The sequence below is a fragment of the Orycteropus afer genome, unplaced genomic scaffold (assembly GCF_000298275.1).
Source record: "Orycteropus afer afer isolate SDZICR_OR568_19922 unplaced genomic scaffold, OryAfe1.0 scaffold00363, whole genome shotgun sequence".
Taxonomy (NCBI): Eukaryota; Metazoa; Chordata; class Mammalia; order Tubulidentata; family Orycteropodidae; genus Orycteropus; species Orycteropus afer.
Window position 1 is genome coordinate 663509 of NW_006921950.1, and position 23557 is coordinate 687065.

General features: G+C 34.4%; 1 protein-coding gene across 1 annotated transcript in view; it reads left to right on the top strand.

Annotated features, from left to right (window-relative positions):
- The window catches only part of TRPC1 (transient receptor potential cation channel subfamily C member 1), an 80821-nt gene that overhangs the window by 21787 nt on the left and 35477 nt on the right, over positions 1-23557 (top strand). The window contains exons 4-7 of the mRNA XM_007952882.2: positions 2446-2648; positions 15549-15680; positions 18534-18729; positions 22168-22504. Coding sequence (XP_007951073.1) covers positions 2446-2648; positions 15549-15680; positions 18534-18729; positions 22168-22504 — 868 coding nt within the window. The remainder of the gene's footprint in view (positions 1-2445; positions 2649-15548; positions 15681-18533; positions 18730-22167; positions 22505-23557) is intronic.

The following is a 23557-nucleotide window of genomic DNA, read 5'->3' on the forward strand; positions in this document are numbered from 1 at the left end:
CAAGAATATAATTCTTGTCAAATAGACCATCAATATCTAGAATTGAATTTTTTGTTACCTATCATACATTTCCTATGACAGTATGGTGTGTGTTCTACCTTCTAGCCTTTTCACCCATTAAATTTTGTGAAGGGAAGAGTTGGGTGGGGTAGCATGCTTGGGTATTAGAACCAATGACTGGTATTATTGCAGCACCATTACCATTACCAATCGAATGTTAGAGCCATAAGGCCTTGGCAGGCTTCTCCCACTCGGTAAAGAATGCTTTCTACTGTATCTAGCAAATAAAGGTTATCCAGCATTTGCTTGAATATTTACAATGAAAAGATCACATTTTTAACCCCCCTGTTACTTCTGCACAAGGGCAATATAAAATATTTTTATATATTTTCTTTTACCACTTCAGTGAATTCATTCTGTACTCCTGGCTTAGCAGAATTGTCTTTTTGGTAATTAGCTTTCAACTACAAGTTGTTTGTTTGATAGTACATAGATTATACTATGAACAATGAAATTATGAACTTTAATTTTAGGCATCTATAATAAAAATATTTTCGTATAGTTTCTTAGGAAAAATGAGGACCATTTTTTCTTACAGAACTAAATATATTTCCTCTTCATTATAACCAGCAATCAATGATAAGAATTTTTAAGTTTCTCTGTAATTTTTCAACTTTTTAAATAAATTCATTAATTTGAAACCCCCAATAAATAAATGGGCAAGTATGTAAGAAACTATTCATAAAATGGAGGAAAATAAGACAATAAATATGTGGGAAACTATTCAAATCTACCAGTAATCAAACAAAAGTAAACTAAAATTTCATAATAGTATATTTCACTCATCAAATTGAGAGTGATCAATCACAGTTAGTGCTGGTGAGTACAGCTTTAGTGTGAGATGGGTACAATCCTATAGTATTGGTAATACAAACTATTAAAAGGACATGATAATGTGTATCAAAGGCTTCAAAACTGCTTATTGCCTTTAAGCCTATGATTTCACTTCTGGGGCTGTATGTGAATGAGATAATTCTAAATTTGGAGAAAGTTGTATTCATAAAGATGCTTGCAGTAGTGTTATTTAAACTAGCTAAATAAAATATCTTGAACACATGATCTATGAACCTCCTTAAATTGCATTCAGAGTTCTGTGCATGATATTTTTCTGAATATGCTGGGCTGTAGTTTTATGTTTTTATTGAAAGAGTCCTTGATCTCCAAAATATTAAGATTCATTGTTTCTAATCATAGACGGTGGGCACACTTACTGTTTATGCAAAAGATGTCCTTAAAAGGGGATATGCTAGAGAATGAACCAGAAGGAAGTACTGTGCTCAAAAATGTTTGGGTGGAGGAATATGGGTCTTTTTATTGTTGGCTTTTCTACATTTTCCAGACACTTTATAAGTATACACTACATTCAAAATGCTAATAAAAATTACAAAAAAAGAAAAAAAGTGAACTTGATGTGCTTATACTGTGGAATCAAACAGCTTTCAGGGACACTGTGTGAAAAAATGAGAAACACTAGAAAGAATGTGCAGTAGTCATAAAATATTCAACCTTTTTTATTTGACTCTGGTCCTTTAATTACTAGTATTTCTTTCCTTATGTCGTGCTGCCCAGGCCCATGGGCCCGTGAAGTTGAAGGAGCTCAGGCTCCGGAGAAATGCGGACATGAATTCTATCAGGACTCAGCCACTTTATCGTGTGCCTTGGGTACATTAACTTCTCTGAGCCTCAGTTTCTTTGTGGGAATTATAACACTCAATTTTGCAGGCTATTGTGGGGATTAAATGAGATGATAAATGTAAGTGCCTAACAGTTCTAGAGCCCATTAAGTAGTAGCTATGATTGTTAGTGTTTTTGTGCAGCGGTAATGGGAGGTAGTACAGGTAATAATTGGGAATGTGTAGAGAATTATACCACATGAAGAATGGTTCCTATTCACTTCTCCCTTTCATGTAGCTTCATTGCTCTCAATGTGACAAAGTTTGCCATAGAGGTGGAATTTTTAAAGTTTTTCTCATACATTTTACTCTGCCTATTTTTGTTAATATTTCTGTTTTCCATTATATTCTTTTTCTAAAATTCTGTTCTTATCCTTGCCATTATGCATGCTTCTATAATCTTATGGAAATTAAAGACATTGTCCTAAAATATTTCTCTAGATATCATTAATCCTTTTTTGTTAGGAAAACAGTACTCTAATCATATGAATGTTTCCTCTTGATGTTTTTACACTGTTATGATTTTATTGCATTTTAATTACAGTTTTGAGGTTTCTTTTAAAAATCATTCCTAGTAAAATATTTTTTATATTCCTTAAAACACTTCTCATGGCCTTTATGCCTTCTTTTATTTTTAATTTCATTCTGCAGATAAACATTTTCTTGATATCACAAATAATAATTTTTGGACATTTATATAAATATTTTTCAGAAACTAATGGAACGGATTCAGAATCCTGAGTATTCAACAACTATTGATGTTGCACCTGTCATTTTAGCTGCTCATCGTAACAACTATGAAATTCTTACAATGCTGTTAAAGCAGGATGTATCTTTACCCAAGCCCCATGCTGTTGGCTGTGAATGCACTTTGTGTTCTGCAAAAAACAAAAAGGACAGCCTCCGACATTCCAGGTTAGAAAATAAAGATTTTAATACATAGATATATGGTGCAGTAAGGTGTATGTCAGTGATACTGGCTTTTTTGTCAGTGTTCTTTCTATGTAGCTTTTAAGAAATACGATACCATGGTGATCATGACAACCAAATTTTTATCCCCTTTGCTTAATGAAGGAGTTCTGGTGGCATGGTGCCTAAGGCATTTGATTGCTAATCAGAAAGTTAGTGATTCAAACCCATCAGCAGCTCCACAGAAGGAAGATGGGGCAATCTACTTCCATAAAGATTTACTGCCTCAGAAACCCAAAATTTGGTCACTCTGAGTCGGAATCAACTCGATGGCAGTGAGTTTGGTTTGGTTTGGGTGCTTAATATATGAGTTCTGCGATTTTCAGAAATGCTTACTAAAAGCTAAATAATTAGGAAAATTCTTCAAATTATAAACAAGATTTATCTTATACTACTGCTGAAGGGAGGGACTATTTGCTTTTTAGAAGCAGAATTTATTAATCCAAAATTAATTCCAATTCAAACTATGCAAATAAACATTAAATTGATTTGCAGGTAACTCTCTCAATTTATTAATTTGTAGCTATCTGTCAATCAACCAAAGGTCTGTTCTCTCTTTCAAGAGAAATTTCAAGTAGTAGAAGAGGTAGAGGCACCACTTCCTACCTTATTTATAAGGAAATAAGAATTATTTTCTATCTAATAAATATTTGACCCGTTACTCTTCTCACTTTCCCTCTCACAAAGTATTCAGATCTTTATTTCTCTTTCCCATTTATCTCTTTCCATTTTTCCCCACTTGAAAATGGTAAGAACTGAACAGTGATTGACCAAGAAAATATCCTGTCTTGTTTAGGTTGAGCAAGATCACAAATTTTGGCATGTTGTATAAGGTGTATAGTTCTGGGCTAAAATTGAGAATATGATTTTCATCATAGACTTACATTCATATATATGTGTGTGTGTGTGCAATTAAATATAGTTGAAATAGTATCAACTATAGTAGCATTTTCTATGGAAAATGAGTTCTAGAAATCTTAGGCAACCCATTGACAAACTTTTTAAGGTAAAGATTGTTGTACAGTAAATGAAATTAGCTTTAAAGCTGCAAACCATTCACCCGCACTTCTTCCTCACCTTAAGGACAGACCTTTAATAATATAACAAAAGTGTGTGACTAGCATAATAACAATAGGGAAAAGGAGGACATAAAGAGGTGCACAAAGAAGTGTAAACAACAGAGGCAAATACTATCACTTATATAATACTGCATTATCACTAATAACAAACACTAGTCTACAGATGGGTACATAGGGGAGATAAGGTGTGGGTAGGTAGGTGAATGGGAATATACCCATGACCATAGATAAGTCTAGGAGCTCTAGTGGCGTAGTGCCTAACACATCTGACTGCTAACCAGAAGGCTGGTGGTTTAAACCCACCAGCCACTCCTCAGAAGGAAGGTTGGACAATCTACTTGCATAGTGATACTGCCTCAGAAACCTAAGGAGGGGTCGCTATGAGTCAGATCCAACTCGACGGCAGTGAGTTTGTTTTTTTTTAGGTTTATAGATAAGTCTGGCTGATGATATTCCTACATGTGTATTTGTACATGCTATAAAAAATCCATGTACATTATAGAACTAACAGGAGATAAGGTTGGGGTAGCTTCTTAGCCACAACCAAGCACCTTGAGGTGAGTCATGGGGCCTATAGTCTTGGGACCCTGGTCACCAGGGACATTAAGCTTAATTGGCACTATATAGTACACAAAAACATTGTTCTGCATCCTACTTTGGTGAGTAGCAACTGGAGTTTTAAAAGCTGACAAGATGCCATCTAAGATCCAACTATTGGTCTCTCCTTGTATGGAGCAAAGAAAAGTGAAGAAAATCAAAGACATATGGAAACACTTAGTCCAAGGGCCTAATGGACCACAGGAACCTCAGCCTATATGACTTTGAGACCAAAAGAATGAGATGGTCCCCAGCTACTAATACTAACTACTAGAAACGGGATCAGAATTAAAGATTCTGGATAGAGTGGGAGAGGGAAATGTGGAATTAATTTCAAAAATATAAAAATGACCAGAATTACTGGTCAGATAGAGTTTGGTGAAACCCTTGTGACTATGGTCCCAGGTTACCCTTTGGGCCTGGAATTGGACTTACTCCTGTGGAAAGGTCTATGAGCTTAACACTACCCCAGGGAGATGCACCCCTTAGAACAGTTAACCTTGAACTATCAGAAGGCTAGCATTTATGTGGGCAGCAAGCTAAACAGACAGCAGTGCATAGGTAAGAAGGATACAGGGAAGGGGTAAACACAGGGAGGAGGAGGGAGGAAACCTGGTCCATTGTGGGGATTGTAATCAGTGCCATGCAATGTATATGAACTGTTGAATGTAAAATGAATCTGCTTTGTAAACTTGTACCCAAATCACAATTAAAAAAACTTAAAAAAAAGAAAGAACAGACCTTTGATTGATTGACAGATAGCTACAAATTAATAAATTGAGAGAGTTACCTGCAAATCAATTTAATGTTTATTTGCATAGTTTGAATTGGAAATTTTTTTGTTTTCAAGTGCTTATTTTATGAAGACATCTGTTTCTCTTTGATAAGATCTAGTTGATAGCTGTGATTATATCACTTAACTTCTTACTATTAATGTGACTAGTCTGTAAAATGACAAGCAGAAGTGATACAATCTTTAAGACTCCTTTCAGTTTTAAAAAATCATTAATATTAAATGCAAATGTTTTCCAAATAGTATGCTTCTTTAATGTGTGTTCTTAAAGCACCTGAAGGTGGGAGCTAGGAACTTGAGAAAGCACTTAAGGAGAGAAAGCTTAATCTGAAAGCTTTTAGAGGAGCTGTAGCCTGAGCTAGGTCTTGGAGTATGAGTAAGAATTAAGAGGTAAAAGTCATTTTAGGCAGAAAGTACAGCATGTGATTATGATTTATTTGATGTTGTTGTTGTTGTTGTTATTTGCCGTCAAGTCGGCCCCAACTCATAGCGACCCCTCCTTGGGTTTCCGAGGCAGTATCACTACGGAAGTAGGATTGCCCAACCTTCCTTCCGAGGAGTGGCTGGTGGGTTTGAACCGCCAGCCATCTGGTTAGCAGGCAAGTGTCTTAGCCACTATGCTACCAGAGCTCCCTATTTGATATTAGGTGTTGTAAATGTTTTAATACATTTGTGGAAGAGTTGAATGAGTTGGTTACTGATGCTTGAGAAAGAATTTACAGCAAATGAAAAAGGGCCCTGCCTAAAGTCATTTCTAGAAATTGTTAGGTAACAACTGAAGAAAAAAAGGTGGTCAAGAAAATGAGTAAAGAAGAGATGGATCAAGGTTTCATTTAAGTTGAAGAACCAATGTACTGGCAGTAAGGAAGTGACTATCTACTTAATAAGATACATGTAATATTTTACTGTGTTTCAGTGAAAGTTTACACAGCAAATTAGATCCCCATGTAATGATTACTATACAAATTGTTTAGGATTTCTGATAGCATAGTGCCTAAGGCACTTGACTGCTAACCAGAAGGCTGGCGGTTCAAACCCACCAGCCACTCCTCTGAAGGAAGGTTGGGCAATCTACTTCTGTAGTGATACTGCCTCGGAAGCCCAAGGAGAGGTCGCTATGAGTCAGGTCCGACTTGACAGCACATAACAACAATAACATACAAATTGTTTGGTGACATCAGCTACATTTTTTACAGTGTGTCAGCAATCTCATTAATTCCAAGCTTTTAAGACCCTAGACTCTACTTGCCAAACTAGGATGTAGAACATAAACTTTATGAACTATATTATGCCAGTTGATGGAATTGTCCCATGAGACTATGGTCCTCAGCCTTCAAATCCAGAAAACCAATTCCACAGGTTGTTTGGCTGTGTCTAAGAAGTATCCATGACTGTACCTCCTATGTGGTTTATTATATATATGAACATGCATGCATGTACACATACAGGTATATATAAACATATAGCTTCTATATGTACACACATGTGTACACATACATGTATGGCCATACTCATGTATGCATATATACATATGTACATAACCACACACATATTTTTTGGTTGTTAGTAGTGTTGTTCCAAGATTGTGTGTGACATATCCTTTATCAAAAACACCCTTTTCTTTTGTGTACTTCTTAGTGACATCACTGTTTACCAATATTCAGTGCTACCTTTTCATCTCCCTCCATCTGTAAATAAACACAAATTTATTTATTTATTTTTATCAGTTTTAAGCCTTAATTTATTTTTCTTGCTTTATTGCACTGGCTAGAACCTCCGGTATGACGCTGAATAAATGTAGTGAAAGCAGACATGCTTGCCTTGTTTCTGATCTTAGTGAGAAAGCATTCCATCTTTTACCATTAAGTGTGATGTTAGCTATTATTTTATAGCTTCTGTTTCTTGTGATGTCTTTGTCTGGCTTTGATATCAGGATACCACTGATCTTATAAAATGAGTTTTGAAATATTCTCTAATTTTCTGAAAGAATATGTGTAGAATTGACATTATTTATCCTTTAAGTGTTTGATAGAATTCACCATAGAATCCATCTGGACCTAGACTTCTCTTTGGAGGATATTTAAAAATTATTATATTGAATTAATTTTCTTAAAAAAGGCCAATTCAGATTTGCTGCTTATTCTTCAGTCCATTTTGATAATTTGTGTTGTGCTAGGGATTTTTCCATTTCATCTGAATTGTCTAATTTGGCATAGAGTTGTTTATAATCCATTATCATTCTTTGCCTTTCTGTAGTCTCTATTATGTGCCTTTTTTTATTTCTCATTTTGGTAATTTGTGTCTTCTCTCTCCCCGCCCCCCCAAACTACAGCCTTTGGGACAAATTGGCCCACCAATTTTTTTTTTTTTTAAACCGGGGGTGGGGGTGGGGTGAGGGACATTTTAATGAAAGTTCTATTGGATTACAGCCATGCCTGTTTGTTTATATGCTGTCTGTGGCTGTTACCACTGTAACAGGCAAGTTAAGATAGTTGCAACAGAAACAGTGTGGGCTTTAAGGCCTAAAAGATGTATTATTTGGCCCTTTACAGAAAAAGTTTGCTGAACTCTGGTCTACCTCAAGGTTCAAGAAGCAACTTTAACTTCATTCATGTTCTCTATTGTTTTTTGTTTTTCTATTCCATTGCTTTATACTTTGCTTTTTATTCTTTGTTTCTATTCACTTTGGTTTTCATTTGCTTTTCTTGTTCTAGCTTCTTAAGGTAAAATGTTATATTACTGACTTTACATCTTCCTTTCTAAGTGTGTGGTCATGAATGTTTTAGTGGCATTCCATAAACTTTTATATGTTGTAGTTTTATTTTCATGCAGTTCAAGATATTTTCTAATTACATTTGTGATTTTTTCTTTGACCCACTTTTGAAGTGTGTTGCTTGGCTTTTAAATATTTGGAGAATTTTCTGATTTCTTACTATTAGTCATTTCTTACTTAATTCTGTTTTCGTTGAAGAATTGCTAGTTGCTAGTAGTCAATTCCGACATGGTGACAATGTGTGTGCAGAGTAGAACTGCTCTGTAGAGTTTACAAAGCTACAGTCTTTCAGAAGCAAATTGCCAGGACTGTCTTCCAAGGCACGTCTGAGTGAGTTTAAGCTGCCAATCTTTTGGCTGGTAGTTGAATGCTTAACTGTTTATACATTCAGGGACTCCTTGAAGAACATGTAGAGCCAAGATTTTCAAATTTATTTGGAACTAATTGCTTTATTTAAAGCAATCTTAGCTCCTCTCTTTCTTCCACTAATCTTTATCATTTTTTTTTTTCCTTTTTTAAATGTTTTTCCTATTTTAAAGCACATCCCAGACATCATGAAATTCATTCCCAGATTCTCTGGTGTATAAATCTTTAAGGATATTTTCCACAATACTGTTTAAAATCTTATAAAATTAACAAAATGTTTGATTGAGTTCTAATTTCTGAGAAGTTCTATTAGATGGTCTCCAGCCTAGGGCACAGCCAAACCAATGGAACAGGAGATGAAGGAAACACAATTTATCTTTCATGCCATTTTTTTTTTTAGCCACTTCAAAAAATTAAAGAAGAAAACATGAGACCTGTGTGGGAAATGCAATGATGGAATGTCCTTCATTTTCCATTGGCCCAAAAGCCCCTATTAGAAACCTAGTGCATCTGCAGTGACAGCCTCAAATTTTAGATAAATACCCCAGCTGAACTTTACCAATCTGTCAAGGTTAATTGAAGTTTCATTCACTATAGTCCTTTCTTTGAAAAGTTTTGAGTCCAACATGATCAGTGACTGGGTTTCCAGGCCTAGCCTACCAGCTTTACAAAGAGGAGTGATGCCCTTTTCAAATTTAAATAAGGACCTTGCTGCTTCAGGGTTGTCTTTAGGATACAGATTTGTAATCATTTTTTTAAAAATGTAATTTTATTTATTTTGTTCAATCTTATGTTTCTTAAGTCAAGAAAAGGAAAAGAAAGTACTTATATGTGAAGTCTTTTATATTTATCCACATAATTATCATTTTTAGTTTTCTTCATTTCTTCCAGTAGATCTCAGTTACTGTCTGAAATTATTTCTTTCTAACTTGAAGCATTAATTTAATATTTATTGTAGGGTAAGTCTGCAGTTTACAAATCCTCTTAGTATTTGTTTATCTTGAAATATTTTTATTTCATCTTCATTTTTAATGGATAGCATAACTGGGTATAGAATTCTTGTTAACCAGTTTCTTTTAGCCTTTGTGTGGTCATTCCTCTGAATTTTGGCTTCCATATTTCTGATGAAAGTTTAGCCATTAACTATTAATCTTTTGTGCAAAATTTTCTGTCTTTGTTGATCTTTCAACAGTTTGACTGTTATGTGTCTAGGTGTGGTTTTTTTGTGTGTTTATCCTACTAAAGGTTTATTGAGTTTCTTGAACCTAGGTTAATATTTTTCATCAAATTTGGGAAATTTTTGGTCTTCATTTCTTCAAATATTTTTTTCTGCTCCCTTTATCCTCACATTTTCTTTGAGAATCTTCTAACATGTATTTTGGAATACTTGAAAAATTACCCCAGGCCTCTGAGGTGTTGTTCATTTTTCTTAAATATTTTTTCTTTGTGTTCTTTGCATAATTTTTACTTATTTGTCTTCAAGTCCACTGATTCTTTCTTCTGCTATCAGTTCTGCTATTTAGCCCGTCTAATGAGGGTTTTTCCCGCCCCACCCCCCATTTCATTTACTCTACTTTTTAGTCTGGAATTTTCATTTGGTTCTCTTTTCTTTTTATGATAGAATTTATTTATTTATTTTTCATTTGGTTCTTTTCTATAGTTTTTATTTCTGTTTTGATATTTCCTCTTTTTTGATTAATTTTTATAATATTTTCCTTTCATGTTTTGAATATATTTGTAATTATAGCTTTGAAAACTTTGCTAAATCCAGTATGTAGACCCATAAAGATTTGGTATATATTGACTGTTTTTTTTTTTTTTTTTTTCTGAGTGTGGGTGAGGAAACACTTTTTTCTTTGCATGTCTAGTATTTCTTTATTTGAAAACTGGACAGTTCATATACATGGTAGCAACTCTTGATTCTGTTTCATTTTCTCTAAGGGTATTTTATCTTTGAGTCACTTGCCTAGCTTTCAGTTGCAGAATCTGTCTCTCTGCAATGTACACTTATTGGTGCCTGTGCTTCATTTGGTTTTTATTCTTATTTTTATATTTTAGCCTTGATTTCTAAGAGTCATTCCTGTGTCTACACAGCTTAAGATCAGCCAATGATCTGAGCATAGGCTGTGCTGGTACTAATACACTTTGAGCCTGTAATGGTTCTTCTGTCTGCTGATGATCTGTGTGCAGGTTAGGCAATACCTTCAAAGTTGCCATCACAGCTGAAATTTTACCTGGCTTTCTCATTGCACCAGACTTTCTAATCTCCCCTGCACACATGTAATTTTCCAGTCAGCCAGGAATTTTTGGAGTACTTATACAAACCTTTTTATGACTAACTTACTTCCAGGATCTCACTGTTAAATTTCTGGCTGGTTCACTGCTTGCCTCAACTCAGAATGCAATTTTGGTCTAGCATAGCTTCATATTTTCCCTGTCCATTTCCACCAAGTCTGCCACTTTTACTCAGCAGAGCTGTAGGTTGTTGCCTCCCACTGTGAATCTATTTTGTACACTTCTACCTAAATTTTTCAGTTTTACCCACAGGTGCAAGTTTATCCTTCAAGCTAGTAAAACTAGTTTCCACTGACTGAATTGGGAAAAGGATGATGGGGACAGTCCCAGGCAAGTAGGCCACAGATTCCAGTCATTCTTGCTGGAAGCTCTAACAGTGTTTCAAGAATAAACAATTCTCAATGGACAGTCTCCAGTAGCTGGAATGATTGATTTTTAAAAAATATTTTTTTCCTGTTTATGCATATTGTTTAGTATGTGTATGTGTAGGGGGATTCCCTGACCTCTTTATCCTGCCATTATCTTTTATTATGTTTTGAACACCAAAGGTGATAAATTTTATAAAGTAAGACAACTTTGTTATGACTGCTGCCACGGCTGGTCGCTAACCTCTTCATTTCACTGTTACTGGAAGTCACATTTCCTATGTGTTTTATCATTAATCTAAGTATATCTTGAGACACGACTGATAAATTAGACAATAAAAAGTAGTGTACAGAAACATTCTGATAAAATAAATTGATGTAGACATGTTGGTGGAAACAGATAAATTGCCTATTATGTACACCTTGCAAGATTAGAAATTCAGTTGGTGTTGTAATTCACCCTCTTGTGGCATGAGACTCTGAGGGTGGTTTCCAGCAATTTCAGCTTTGTGGCTATAGGTGTTAGGATTTTCTTTCAGGAAAAAAAAAACAAAAAAACCCCAGCTTTACTGTTCTGATGGAGCATGGGGAGACCCCTGAGACTATGGCCCCTAGTTACCCTTCAGGTCTGGAACAAAACTCACTCCTTTGGCTTCCAGTCAATCAATGTTGTTGTTGTTATGTGCCATGAAGTCGGACCCAACTCATAGCTACCCCTCCTTGGTTTTTGAGGCATTATCACTACAGAAGTAGATTGCCCAACCTTCCTTCCGAGGAGTGGCTGAAAAGGGAAAGGCAGTATTTGCACAGGAAGACAGCTTGGGGTGGGGCAGGTGTGCATGGGAGAGAAGGAGACACAGGGAAGAAGTAACTATGGGGAGGAAGTGGGAAAAGAGCTGTTATATTGTGGGGTGTTGCAGTCAATGTTATGAAACAAAATGTGTATGAACTGCTGGATGGAAAATGAATTTGCTCTGTAAACTCACCCAAATCACAATAAAAAATTTTTTTAAAAAAGAAATATTTTCTTTTAGGGCACACAGCAATTTTCATGTCATTTATTGGTGCTTGAGCTGGGAATTTGAAGCCCTGAGCTCATCCTTTTCTTCCCCAATTTGCCAGCGAAAGTAGGAGCAACAGCCAATGTCATTATATTCTTCAGTGACAAAAATGTTCAGTGACAATGACCTGGAACCTTGTCTCTCATAAGTATTTGATTAAGAATGTCCAATGCTTTTATTTTGCACATCTCATTGCCATATTAAAGGAGCGCTGGTAACGCAGTCCCTAAGCCATTTGACTGCTAACCAGAAGATTGGCAGTTCAAATCCACTAGCCACTCTGTGGAGGGAGAATAGGACAATCTACTTCCATAAGGATTTACCACCTTGGAAACCCAGTGGGGTTCACTATGAGTTAGAATTGACTTGATGGCAGTGGGTTTGGTTTGTTTTTCTATTGCCATATCATACCGTAGGGAGCTCTGGTAGCGTGGTGCCTAAGGCACTTGACTGCTAACCAGAAGGCTTATGGTTCAAACCCACCAGCCACTCCTCAGAAGAAAGGTTGGGCAATATACTTCCGTAGTGATACTGCCTCGGAAACCCAAGGAGGGGTCGCTATGAGTCGGGTCTGACTGAACGGCACATAACAACAACATCATACCATACACTATTAGTGCCCTCTCTACTACTGGAAATAGGGTAATTAATGCCTTTAAATTAACCAAGTTTGTAAACCAATTTTATGAACCCCAAAACCAATTAAAAAACCCATCCTTAAAATTCTGTTAAGATTCTACTCCTCTGAAACCACTGTCAGTATTAAGTGTCTTAGTCAAGGTTCTCTAGAGAAACAGAACCAGTTAGAGAGTGAGAATTGGACAGACAGACAGACAGAGATTTACTTCAAGGAGTAAGTACAATAGTGGGAGGCTGGCAAGTCCAAATTTCATAGATCAGGCAATAGGATTGAGCGTCCTATTGGCTTGTGTCCTAAAATCTGTAAGTCAAGTGATAGGAAATATGAAAAAGAGTTCTGCCAAAATATCTATTTACATTCTGAAGGCAAAACACACCACACCCTGGGATGCATTCTGTGATATATCTAGAATAGACAAATTCAGAGACAGAAAGTAGAATGGAGGTTACCAGGGACTAGGGGGAGAAGGGTCAGGGAAAGTTATTGCTTAATGTGTATAGAGTTTTTGTTTGGAATAATAAAAACGATCTGGGAATAGTCATGATGAGTCCATAACATTGTGAATATACTTAACATCACTGAATTATGTACTCAGAAATGGTAAGTATGGTTAAATTTTATCTATCTTTTAGCAAAAAAATTTTTTTGAGTTCTTTTTTCACTTTTTTTTTAAAAATTGTGATTTGGGTGAAGGTTTACAGAGCAAATTTTCTTTCCATACAGCAGTTCACATATACTTTGTCTCATGACATTGACCACAGTTTACCACAATGCAACAGCTCCCCTCTCACTTCCTCCCCATAGTTACATCTTCCCAGTGTCCATCCCTCCATGGACTCCTGCCCCCTAAGATGTCTCCCTATACCTAAGCAGCCCTTCTTTCTCCCATGATTGTTCTCTCCAAGGAGTGTATCTGCTTGAGGTAAATGTTCAACTCATATGCCTGTCTTTTGTTTGGCTGGAAACCACAGGTGTGGGTTCAATTCCAGATCTGAAGGGCAGCTAGGAGCCATAGTCTCAGTGGTTCCACCAGGGTTTTTAGCAAAATTTTTTTTAAAAGATTTAAGAGTGAAAAAAATGTATTTTATGAGATCAACTTTTTAACATGATACCTGAAAGCCAAATGAAGAATATTATCAGTAAATTTGTTGAAATAAAAATTAAATTTTTTCTTATAGAAAATGTCCATTATTAACAAAGTAAAAATAAACAAAAAAGTAGGGAAAAGTATTTGAAACTCTTTTGCTTGGAAATACATCTGCTTTCCTTGATATGCAAAGAGATCTTACAAATCGATAAGGAAAAGATCAGCAATCAGAAAAAAAAAATTGATCAAAGAATATGAGCTGTAGTTTACAGAGAAAGAAATACAAATGGACAGTAAATATACTTCTAAAAGATGCCTAAGCTTATAAAGTAATTTAGATGAAAACAATTATAAATTTTCATTTTTCAGCTATTGGGTTGGCAAAGATTAAAAAAAAAATGGTAATATTCAGTGTTAGTGAAAATGTGGGGGAAAATAAGCTTTCCTTATTACTGATGACTTGGGAACATCTGCTGAGATTTAAAACACATACGCCATTTTACCCAGTAGTTCCAAGTGTGTAGTTAATATATGAACTAAAAGATGTTCAAAATGTCTTCCTTCATTGTTTATAGAAGCAAAAAATGAGAAACGACTTGCATGTCATTAATGGAGAATTGATGTACCTCTGTCAAATGAGAAACCATTTGAAAAGAATGAGATCCATCTATGTGTATGGAAAAAGAAAGAGGTTCATGATACATTACTTTTTTTTTTTAAAGCAAGTTTTTCCTTTATATATTATATCTGATTGAGTTTGTGTGTGAATAAAAAATAGCAGGTGGAATAGGTGCCTATCTCTGAATAGTGGCTATCTTTGAGAAGTCTGATTGGTTTGCGGAGGAGAATTGAGAAGTGTCATGTTTTTAAACTGCTTTTATTTCTGGCCCCCCACCCCAGTAGCAAGCATGTATTGAATTTAAAAGGAAAATATGCAAAGTTGTAAATTAAGAATTACACTTATGTATTTATAGTTGAAAAATTATAGCAAAATCTTTTATGGTGTGTTTCCTATTTAAGTATTGAAAATATGAACATTAATTTACAGAGGCAAAGGAGGTGCTTTTCTAAGAGCTGGAGATTATGTATAAATGAATGATTTTCTCCTTAAGACTTCAAACATCTTTGAAAGTCATAACCTGGTTGCAAGAATCATGTGTTGTATATATCTAGCATGTTAAAGCACTCTATCACTGAGGAAAGGAAAACTTAATCATCCACATAATATAAAAATTGTACTACTTATTAGCATATTTCATTTAAAATAATGTTGGGTTAAACCAAAAACCAAACTCACTACCATCAAGTCGATTCCAACTCATAGCAACCCCCATTGGATTTCTAAGGCTGTAGTCATTACGGAAGCAGACTGCTTCATTTTTCTTTCGTGTAGTGGCTGGTAGGTTCAAACCACCAACACTTTTGCTTGGCAGCTAAATGCCTTAACCACTACACCACTAGAGCTCCATAATGTTGGGTTAAAGAATAGAAGTTTATTTTAATTAAATTGGCTTGAACAATAGTTTCCAGTCTATAAAAAGAAACACTAAAACAATTTCCTTAAAAGCAATAGATACAAAGTTTTTCAGTATTTAAATTTCAAAATAATTGACTTTTAATTCTTTTTATTTTAAACATATATGATCTTGTAATAAGTATATGATAGTTGTTTTAATGTCTTTTAACTTTCGAGGGCTTTAAGTATAAAATTATGAAAATCATAGGTTAAAAATACCGAGTCTATGTGTATAACGTATTTATCTTAAATTACGGAATCAAATTTTATCCAGGTTTCGCCTTGATATATATCGCTGTTTGGCCAGTCCAGCTCTAATAATGCTAACAGAGGAGGATCCAATTCTGAGAGCATTTGAACTTAGTGCTGATTTAAAAGAACTAAGCCTTGTGGAAGTGGAATTCAGGTGGGAATGAATGGAAACTGTAAATTATATAATGTTTTTTGTTTGAGAAGCTTTGCAGTCTGAATTTCTTCATAGGCCAACTTATAAATTATGTTTATTTACATTTGATCCAAGTTGACTATAACTTGTTTCTCCTTGCTGCCATAGCTTAATTTTTTCCCTTCTTCCTCAAAGGAAGAGACAGTATGGTGCTACTTAGGTTGCTTTTGCATTCCTCTTAATCCCTCCTGTTTTCAACTTTGCCAAGGGCATTCTAGGATAGTAGAAGTGGTAGCCTAAGTTAAGAGTAAACTTACTTGCCACTGCTCCTCTTTTTCCTACCTCCTCTCATTTCCAGATTAATAATCATTCTATTATTATTCTTTAGCTCTTTCAAGAGCATATTGAATGCTTTTGTATGTCAGGATGTTCCACACACAGAAATATAGTCCCTTTTCTCTCATTAGTGAAATTTTCCTGGTGGGAGGAACATACACGTAAACAAAAATAAAATGCTGATGATCAAGAATAATTAATATAGTCTTCTGAAATGAAGATTAAGCATAATTCTTAAATCTTTGGGTGTGTTCGATACCCAAAGAATTTTTAGTTCCAATTTTTCCTAGGAGAGATAAGTATGTTTGTGTGTGGAGGGAGGAAATAAAGAAAGGCAGCTTTATTTATTTATTTATTTATTTATTTATGTTGAAATCCTTAGAAGACTTCATTCAGTGGATTGAGGAAAAGCTTTGAGATGTTCCCTTACAGGACAATATCCTCTGAAAAAGGAGTTGATCAAGATTGATACTGGCCCCTACTGCAAGGTTTCTAGGGGGGTTTATTCTGTTCCCACATTTCCTTTCATGTCCAGGTCCTACTGGAGCCCCGTGCTTTGCATGGTACCCCTCCAGTGACTTGACAAGACTGGCCAAGTTAATACTTGTACCTACTGGAAGGGCGATTGGAAGTTAGCAGTGTTCTTTAGCCTGAACAGCAGTACATAGTATGTTCTTGATTTAGTATACCTGTTTATAGCTTTTTACATTTGTGACTACTATAGTTTTATTTGGATAAATTAAAATTTGTTTAGACTTTGTGACATAAAGTATCTATTTCACTTTGATAAACACATAAAAAATGTCTAACAGCACATAAGGCTGTTAATAAATTATTCTTTTTCAAATATGAAGAACTTCCTATTATAGTCTCATACTTTTGAGTTATGAGTTCCCTTACAAGGCAAAATTCATTCAACTCCTTCTGAGAAGGATTTGATGTAACTATTATATGTAATCATAGAATAATGTAGTTAGAATTGGAAGGGATAAAACCCATTGTTTTTATAGACAGGGAAACAAATCCATAAAGTTTAGATATCTAACTAACATCAGCATCGAATTAGAAATAGAGTTAAAACTGGAAATAATAGCAGTTAGAACTAGAACATATAACTTCTAGCCTATTACATTTCTATCAAAATTGTACAATCACTTACTTGTCTTCCAGTAATCTATGAGAGATTAAGTAAAGTAGATGAATAAAATATGTTAATTTTACCTTTGCATCTAGTAGTCTATCAAATATTTATTTAGAGATGAGATATTTTTGTAATAACATACATTTTTGATGAATGTTTGCATCTGCAATTTGATTCCTAGACTAAGAAGTAAATAATACTTTATTTGTTAAAAGAAGTCTAACTTCTTCTCAGGTTGCTTTGGTTAGGTAGTAAATGACAAAGTATGAATGGGAAAAGTGTTAGCCTCGGAGGAAAAGAAATGCTTATTCTTTGAATTGTGATTTTATCCAGTGAGTCTATAAAAGCCCCATTGCATAGTAAGATTAACCAGTAGAGAATCTTCTTGTTTTTCCCTCCTTTCTCTTGCAATAACAACAGACACTGAATAAAACATTATTTTCTGCAGTTTGGCCCCAAATCCATGACTGATACTTACTTATTTCTAACTGTATTCTTAAGTTGTTACTAAACTCAAACATAAGTTAATGTAATTGATATTTTCAAAAAGGATTATGAACGATAACTTCTTTGTTTCTCACAAATTAATTTAGGTGTGCCTTTAGCAGGCATGAATCCTAAAATTGGAGCAATAGAATTCTGAAAGAGAGTTCTTACTAGGCTTGTTTTAGTTTCTTTCTTTCTAGCCTGCATTTCATTCAGCTAAGTACTTAAAAATTTATCAGAATATGGTTTTAGTATCAGAAGCTTCATGAACATGTTGTAGACTATTACTGAAAAAAATTCCTATTTAAAAATATATAGTAGCCTTTCCTGGATAGCATTAAAATATCTTATTGTTTAGATGAATAATATAAAAGAAAAACAAAACAAAACAAAAACCCAAACTCACTGCCATCCAGTTGGATCCAACTTGTAGTGACCCCTTTTGGGTTTCCGAGGTGGTATCTCTATGGAAATAGATTGCCCAGCCTTCCTTTTAAGGAATGGCTGGTGGATCTTAACTGCCAGCCTTCTGGTTAGCAGTCAAATGCCTTAGGCACTATGCCACCAGAGCGCCTTCAGACAAAACTTACAGAAGATAAGAGCAAATGAGCTAAGAGAACTGATTGACAAATACTATCAGAATTTATAAGAGTTTCAGTGTATATAATGGAAAACTGTATTTATCCAAGATTAGTATGAGCACAGGGAACATCACTATGTTACAGTTTTCCTCAAAGCTGTGGAGAAGTTAATGTACCAGTAGGTTTCTTTGACTATGTAAGCCCAAAATGACTTTAGAGTTTGTAGAGCACAGTCAGAGTTAAAATGTTACTGAGTAAAAATTTCTATGAATACAGCTTAACCTAAAGATGGTGGTGACATTTCTAATAATAGACTGTTGCATTTTGTAGGAATGATTATGAGGAACTAGCTCGGCAATGTAAAATGTTTGCTAAAGATTTGCTTGCCCAAGCCCGGAATTCACGTGAATTGGAAGTGATCCTAAACCATACATCTAGTGATGAGCCACTTGACAAAAGGGGATTACTAGAAGAAAGAATGAATTTAAGTCGTCTAAAACTTGCTATAAAATATAACCAAAAGGAGGTATGAGGTTTTCTGTAATAGGTTTTAATTCTTTCCTCCACAGTAGTCTAGTGGCTCAGAGCAAAGGCTTTGGAGTGACAGGAGTTGAGATCCTAGTTCAGCTTCCTACAATCTCTGTGTCCTTGGGAAAGTTATTGAATCTATCTGAGTTTTCATTTTAAGAATGAATTAATATATTTAAAGGATTTAGCAAAGTAAGTGCTAGCATTAGGCAAGTAGTCAATAAATGATAGTTGCTATTATTTCTAAAAATTAATATTTGTTTTTGCTAAATAGTAGCTACACAGGTAAGAACCTGTGTAGCAAGTGCCTTTATAATGAAATTTCCATCTTGTGTTTTGCTGTCATGGATTTGTTTTCTTGAGCTGGTTATCAACAATTCTTTCCATAGTAACAGTTCCTTTCTATTTAAAAATATTCAATATTATATCTCCTAATTCTTCTTATTTGTTAATTCTTTGTGAAACCCAAAGTTGGAGAGGCACATGATATAACTAATCTGAATCTGGTTGTCTGGCATCATCCCTTCCTATTTAGGGAAATACCCATTTCTACTCCCGATACATACACATACATGATTCTGGAACTTGAGGAAGGAAATATGCACTTTAGATTTAACTTTTTGAGATAATTTGCTAAACATGAATATTTATAGGTAGATGAGAATCTCTAGTTAATAGTATGGGATATTGAATAAATGTTGCTTTTGAAGAATTCCTTCTAAGACCTATCATTTCCAATATTAACATAGATGTTGAGGTAAAGCTTGATTATCAAATTTATATTAACATAAAAATGGGTCTCTAAATAGGTAATGGTAGAAGGCAAGATATAGGACTTTTGGTCTCGGTTGATAATTTGAGACTCAATTTGAGGAAATTGATACAGGAAATTTAAGGTCAAATTCAAAGATTACCTAGCCAATATATGGTTTATCCAGATCTCTGGCTTTAAATCCTATACTTTTCATAATATTCCAGGGTTCTTTCTTGAAATAGAACATTTATAGGAAAAAAATTAAGTACATGAATTTAGATCTCTGTGGATATAAGATTGTAAGTCAACAACACACCTGTGTGGATTAAAAAGAAATACTCTAAGTAGAAACAGAGAATATAGGATCCCTTATCCCTTAATCTTCTTTTAATTACACATTTTGACTTGATCTTAGAACAGATTTATTTCTATGTTCTACAACCAAAATGGACATAAAATAGTAGAAAGATGATAGAATAAAGGGATACAAGGTACACAGTCAACTTAAATGATTAGAAGAGACCCTAAGAGAAATATGGAAATTATCAGGATTATCTTGATTAGGGAAGAAAATCTAAGAGACCATTCCCTATTGAAGGACTCCCTGCATCACCATGTCTGAGGTGTCAGTTGGAGATAACCACAGGACTTGGGATTGTAATCAGCTAGAGGCCTCTTCCCTCACCTGTCTGATGCCTGGGATTATTGACTGGAGTGCCTATATGTGGCTTTTCTTATGTAGCTTGGGTTTCCTCACAGCATGTTGGCTTCAGGGTAGTATGACTTTTTTTACATGACAGCTCATGGCTACAAGAGCAGTGTTCCAGTGAACACTGCTTGCCATTTTTAAGAACTAACTTTAGAAATTAGATAGCATCCTCCCATATCTATAGGTTAAAGCAATCACAAGCCTATGATAATATTAAAAGAAAATGAACATTTACCCCACCTCTGGATGGGAGGAATGTCAAAGAATTCTTGGCCACATTTTAAAACCATGACAGACTTAGAATATTTCCAGTCAAAACTTTGGTCTTCCAAATATACATTTAACATTAAAAGACAAAAGAAACTCACTGCCAGCAAGTCAATTCCAACTCATAGTGAATTCCAACTCACAGAAAACCCCCTTTGGGTTTTCAAGGTGGTAAATCTTTACAGAAGTAGATTACCCAGTCTTCCTTCCACAGAGTGGCTGGCTGGTGGGTTTGAACCACCAACCTTCTGGTTAGCAGTCAAATGCCTTAGGCACTATGTCACCAGAGCACCATATTTAACATTACTGTTAATTAAATCATCATTATATAAAAGGATGGCAGGAATAGCAATCACCCTAAGATTGCTTTCATACTTGAGGGATGGGAGACACTAAATTTGGGATTCTACTAAACTGGGTACTTGGTAGGAAGAAATGCTATTTCTCTCCCAGGTATTTCACCTTGAGGCACAGATTAAGATTTCCTAAGAATACTGAAATCTAAGCAGAAGAATAAAGAATGAAATAGACTTAAAAGTAAATACAGTATATTAGGAAATTCCTTGGTAAGCACAATAAACAACAAAATAAAATCTATGCAGGTAGTATTTTTTCTACTACAGTGTCATATTCCACAAATTATATTCTATCTTATAATCTTTTTTAAAAGAGAAAATTGTCCAAAATTATCTTGGATTAGCTGAATAATTTTATGATTATTCATAAAATTCATAATGATCTACTTATCCTTTACTTTGGTAATTTCAAATCTAATTAATAATACTGTATCCAGAGTTATCAAGACCCTTAAGTTATAAGTCACATTTGCATTATAAGGGAAAATTTTGCCTCTGAAATTTATAAAGAGCTTTGTATACTCTGGTAAATTAATTCCTGTAGTTGATCTAGAATTTCCCTCTTATTTGGGAATATATTTCTCTTTTGTCTTTCTTTTTTGTCAAAACTCAATTTTAAGAAGGTTCAGGCATACCTTTAATACATTTAAGAAATCCTCAGTGTTTTGCATGAACACATCTACTATTTAGACTTTGGTTGTTTTCCTATCTGAACATTTTGTTTTCTTGATTAATAGTTCTAACTAAAATCAATAGTTTCTCTAGACCAAAGATATTTAAGAATTAATTAGTAAGTTGTTTTTTTTTAAAAAAAGTATTATGCCATATAATAAATATCTTAAATGACCTCAGTTAAGAGTGGTGTCTTTTTTTTGTGGATTGTGCTTGTTAACTTTGAAATTTCATGTAGTGTAAAACTTTTATAAATTGAATGTGATGAAATGGCTAAATAGACTATTAATAATAATAGTTAACACTTGTATAGGGCATGCTATATACCAGGAGCTATTCCAAAATCTTACATTTAGTCCACACAACAACTTTATGAGTAGGTACTGTTATCATCCTCATTTTGTAGATGTGGAATTGAGTCTGAGAGGGTTAAAAGCTTGCTCGAGGTCATTTAGTAAGCACACAGCCTGAATTTGAGCTTTGGTATACTGGCTCCAGAGTCTATGCTCTTAACCTCTACTCTCTTTGATTTTATCATTTGTAAGGAATTTAAAAAAGTAGTAGATTGAATGTATAGAATTGATTTTTAAACTTTGTCAACTAAATAATGGTTTTATTACTTAATCTTTAAAGCTTTTATTTTGCATTTGTGTGTGTGTGTGTGTGTGTCCTTTTCAGTTTGTCTCCCAGTCTAACTGCCAGCAGTTCCTGAACACTGTTTGGTTTGGACAAATGTCAGGTTACCGACGTAAGCCCACCTGTAAGAAGATAATGACTGTTTTGACAGTTGGCATCTTTTGGCCACTTTTGTCACTTTGTTATTTGATAGCTCCCAGATCTCAGTTTGGTAGAATCATTCACACACCTTTTATGAAGTTTATTATTCATGGAGCATCATATTTCACATTCCTGCTGCTACTAAACCTATACTCTCTTGTCTACAATGAGGATAAAAAAAACACAATGGGGCCGGCCCTTGAAAGAATAGACTATCTTCTTATCCTGTGGATTATTGGTAAGTATCAAATTAAGTTGAAGGCTGTGCCTCTATTTAGCCTATTAATTCTCCCTTGTTTGGTGGTCTTATGAACATCTGAGTGTAATTTGTAAGTTTACACTGTACGCAGGAAGAATTTGAACTCTTTCATGATCCTTGAAGACCTAACACTTTTGTAAAGACAGATGTTCATGATAAGATTTGATGATAAGAACACAGATCTCATATTTAATATTATTTAAATGCATGGGAGATAAACATTCTTTATTCTTAGATTCTGAAGTTGTTCATAATTGTTTAAAAAAATAATAATTCTACTAATTAGTGCTTTTTTGGTAAAAGAGCATGAACTTTTTCGTCATTATTTTTTAACTTAATGCATTTTATACTCTGTTGGATTTTTAAAGTTAGCTCTTTTGTTTCATTATATGATTAGTTTTCATTTTGAAAATCTGTGGACTTTTGTAGTTATATCTTACTTTATCTCTAATGTAGAAATAATATTTAAATTTAGCTTTAAAGAGGTCCCTGCTGTAAATCAGTCCTGTGTGACAATAGCCAGATCGCCTTAGGAATGACAGGATTTTTAAAACATACGACATTTCATTTTCTAAAAATTGTCTTTTTGTAAGTATTATACTGTGTAATAAGTAGCTCAAATGACCTTCTGCAGTTTTTACTTCTCATAAAGGGAGGGAGGGAGAGTCACATGATCTTTCTTGGTTTTTTAATGACATCTTTATTTCCCTTTGGGTCTTCAGCCTTGTTTTGAACCTCAGCATTTCCCAACTGTCCATTTGCTGTAGAGCAAAAGAACATTGAAATTTAATCTTTTCAGTGGTATAAAGCACTGATTTTATTTGTAAAACTGTATTTATCTTTTGATTGATACGTTCTAGATTATTTTAATTATTAAATAATTTGAGAAGAGTTATTATACAGGGTTCACTTTTAGTTCTTCTTCAGGTATGAAAGTAATTTTCAGATTTTGCAATTTTTATTTTTATTTGGAAATCATTTCAAGTAGCTTGCTTTCAATCAGAATTTTAATATTAGAAGTAATCTGTCCAT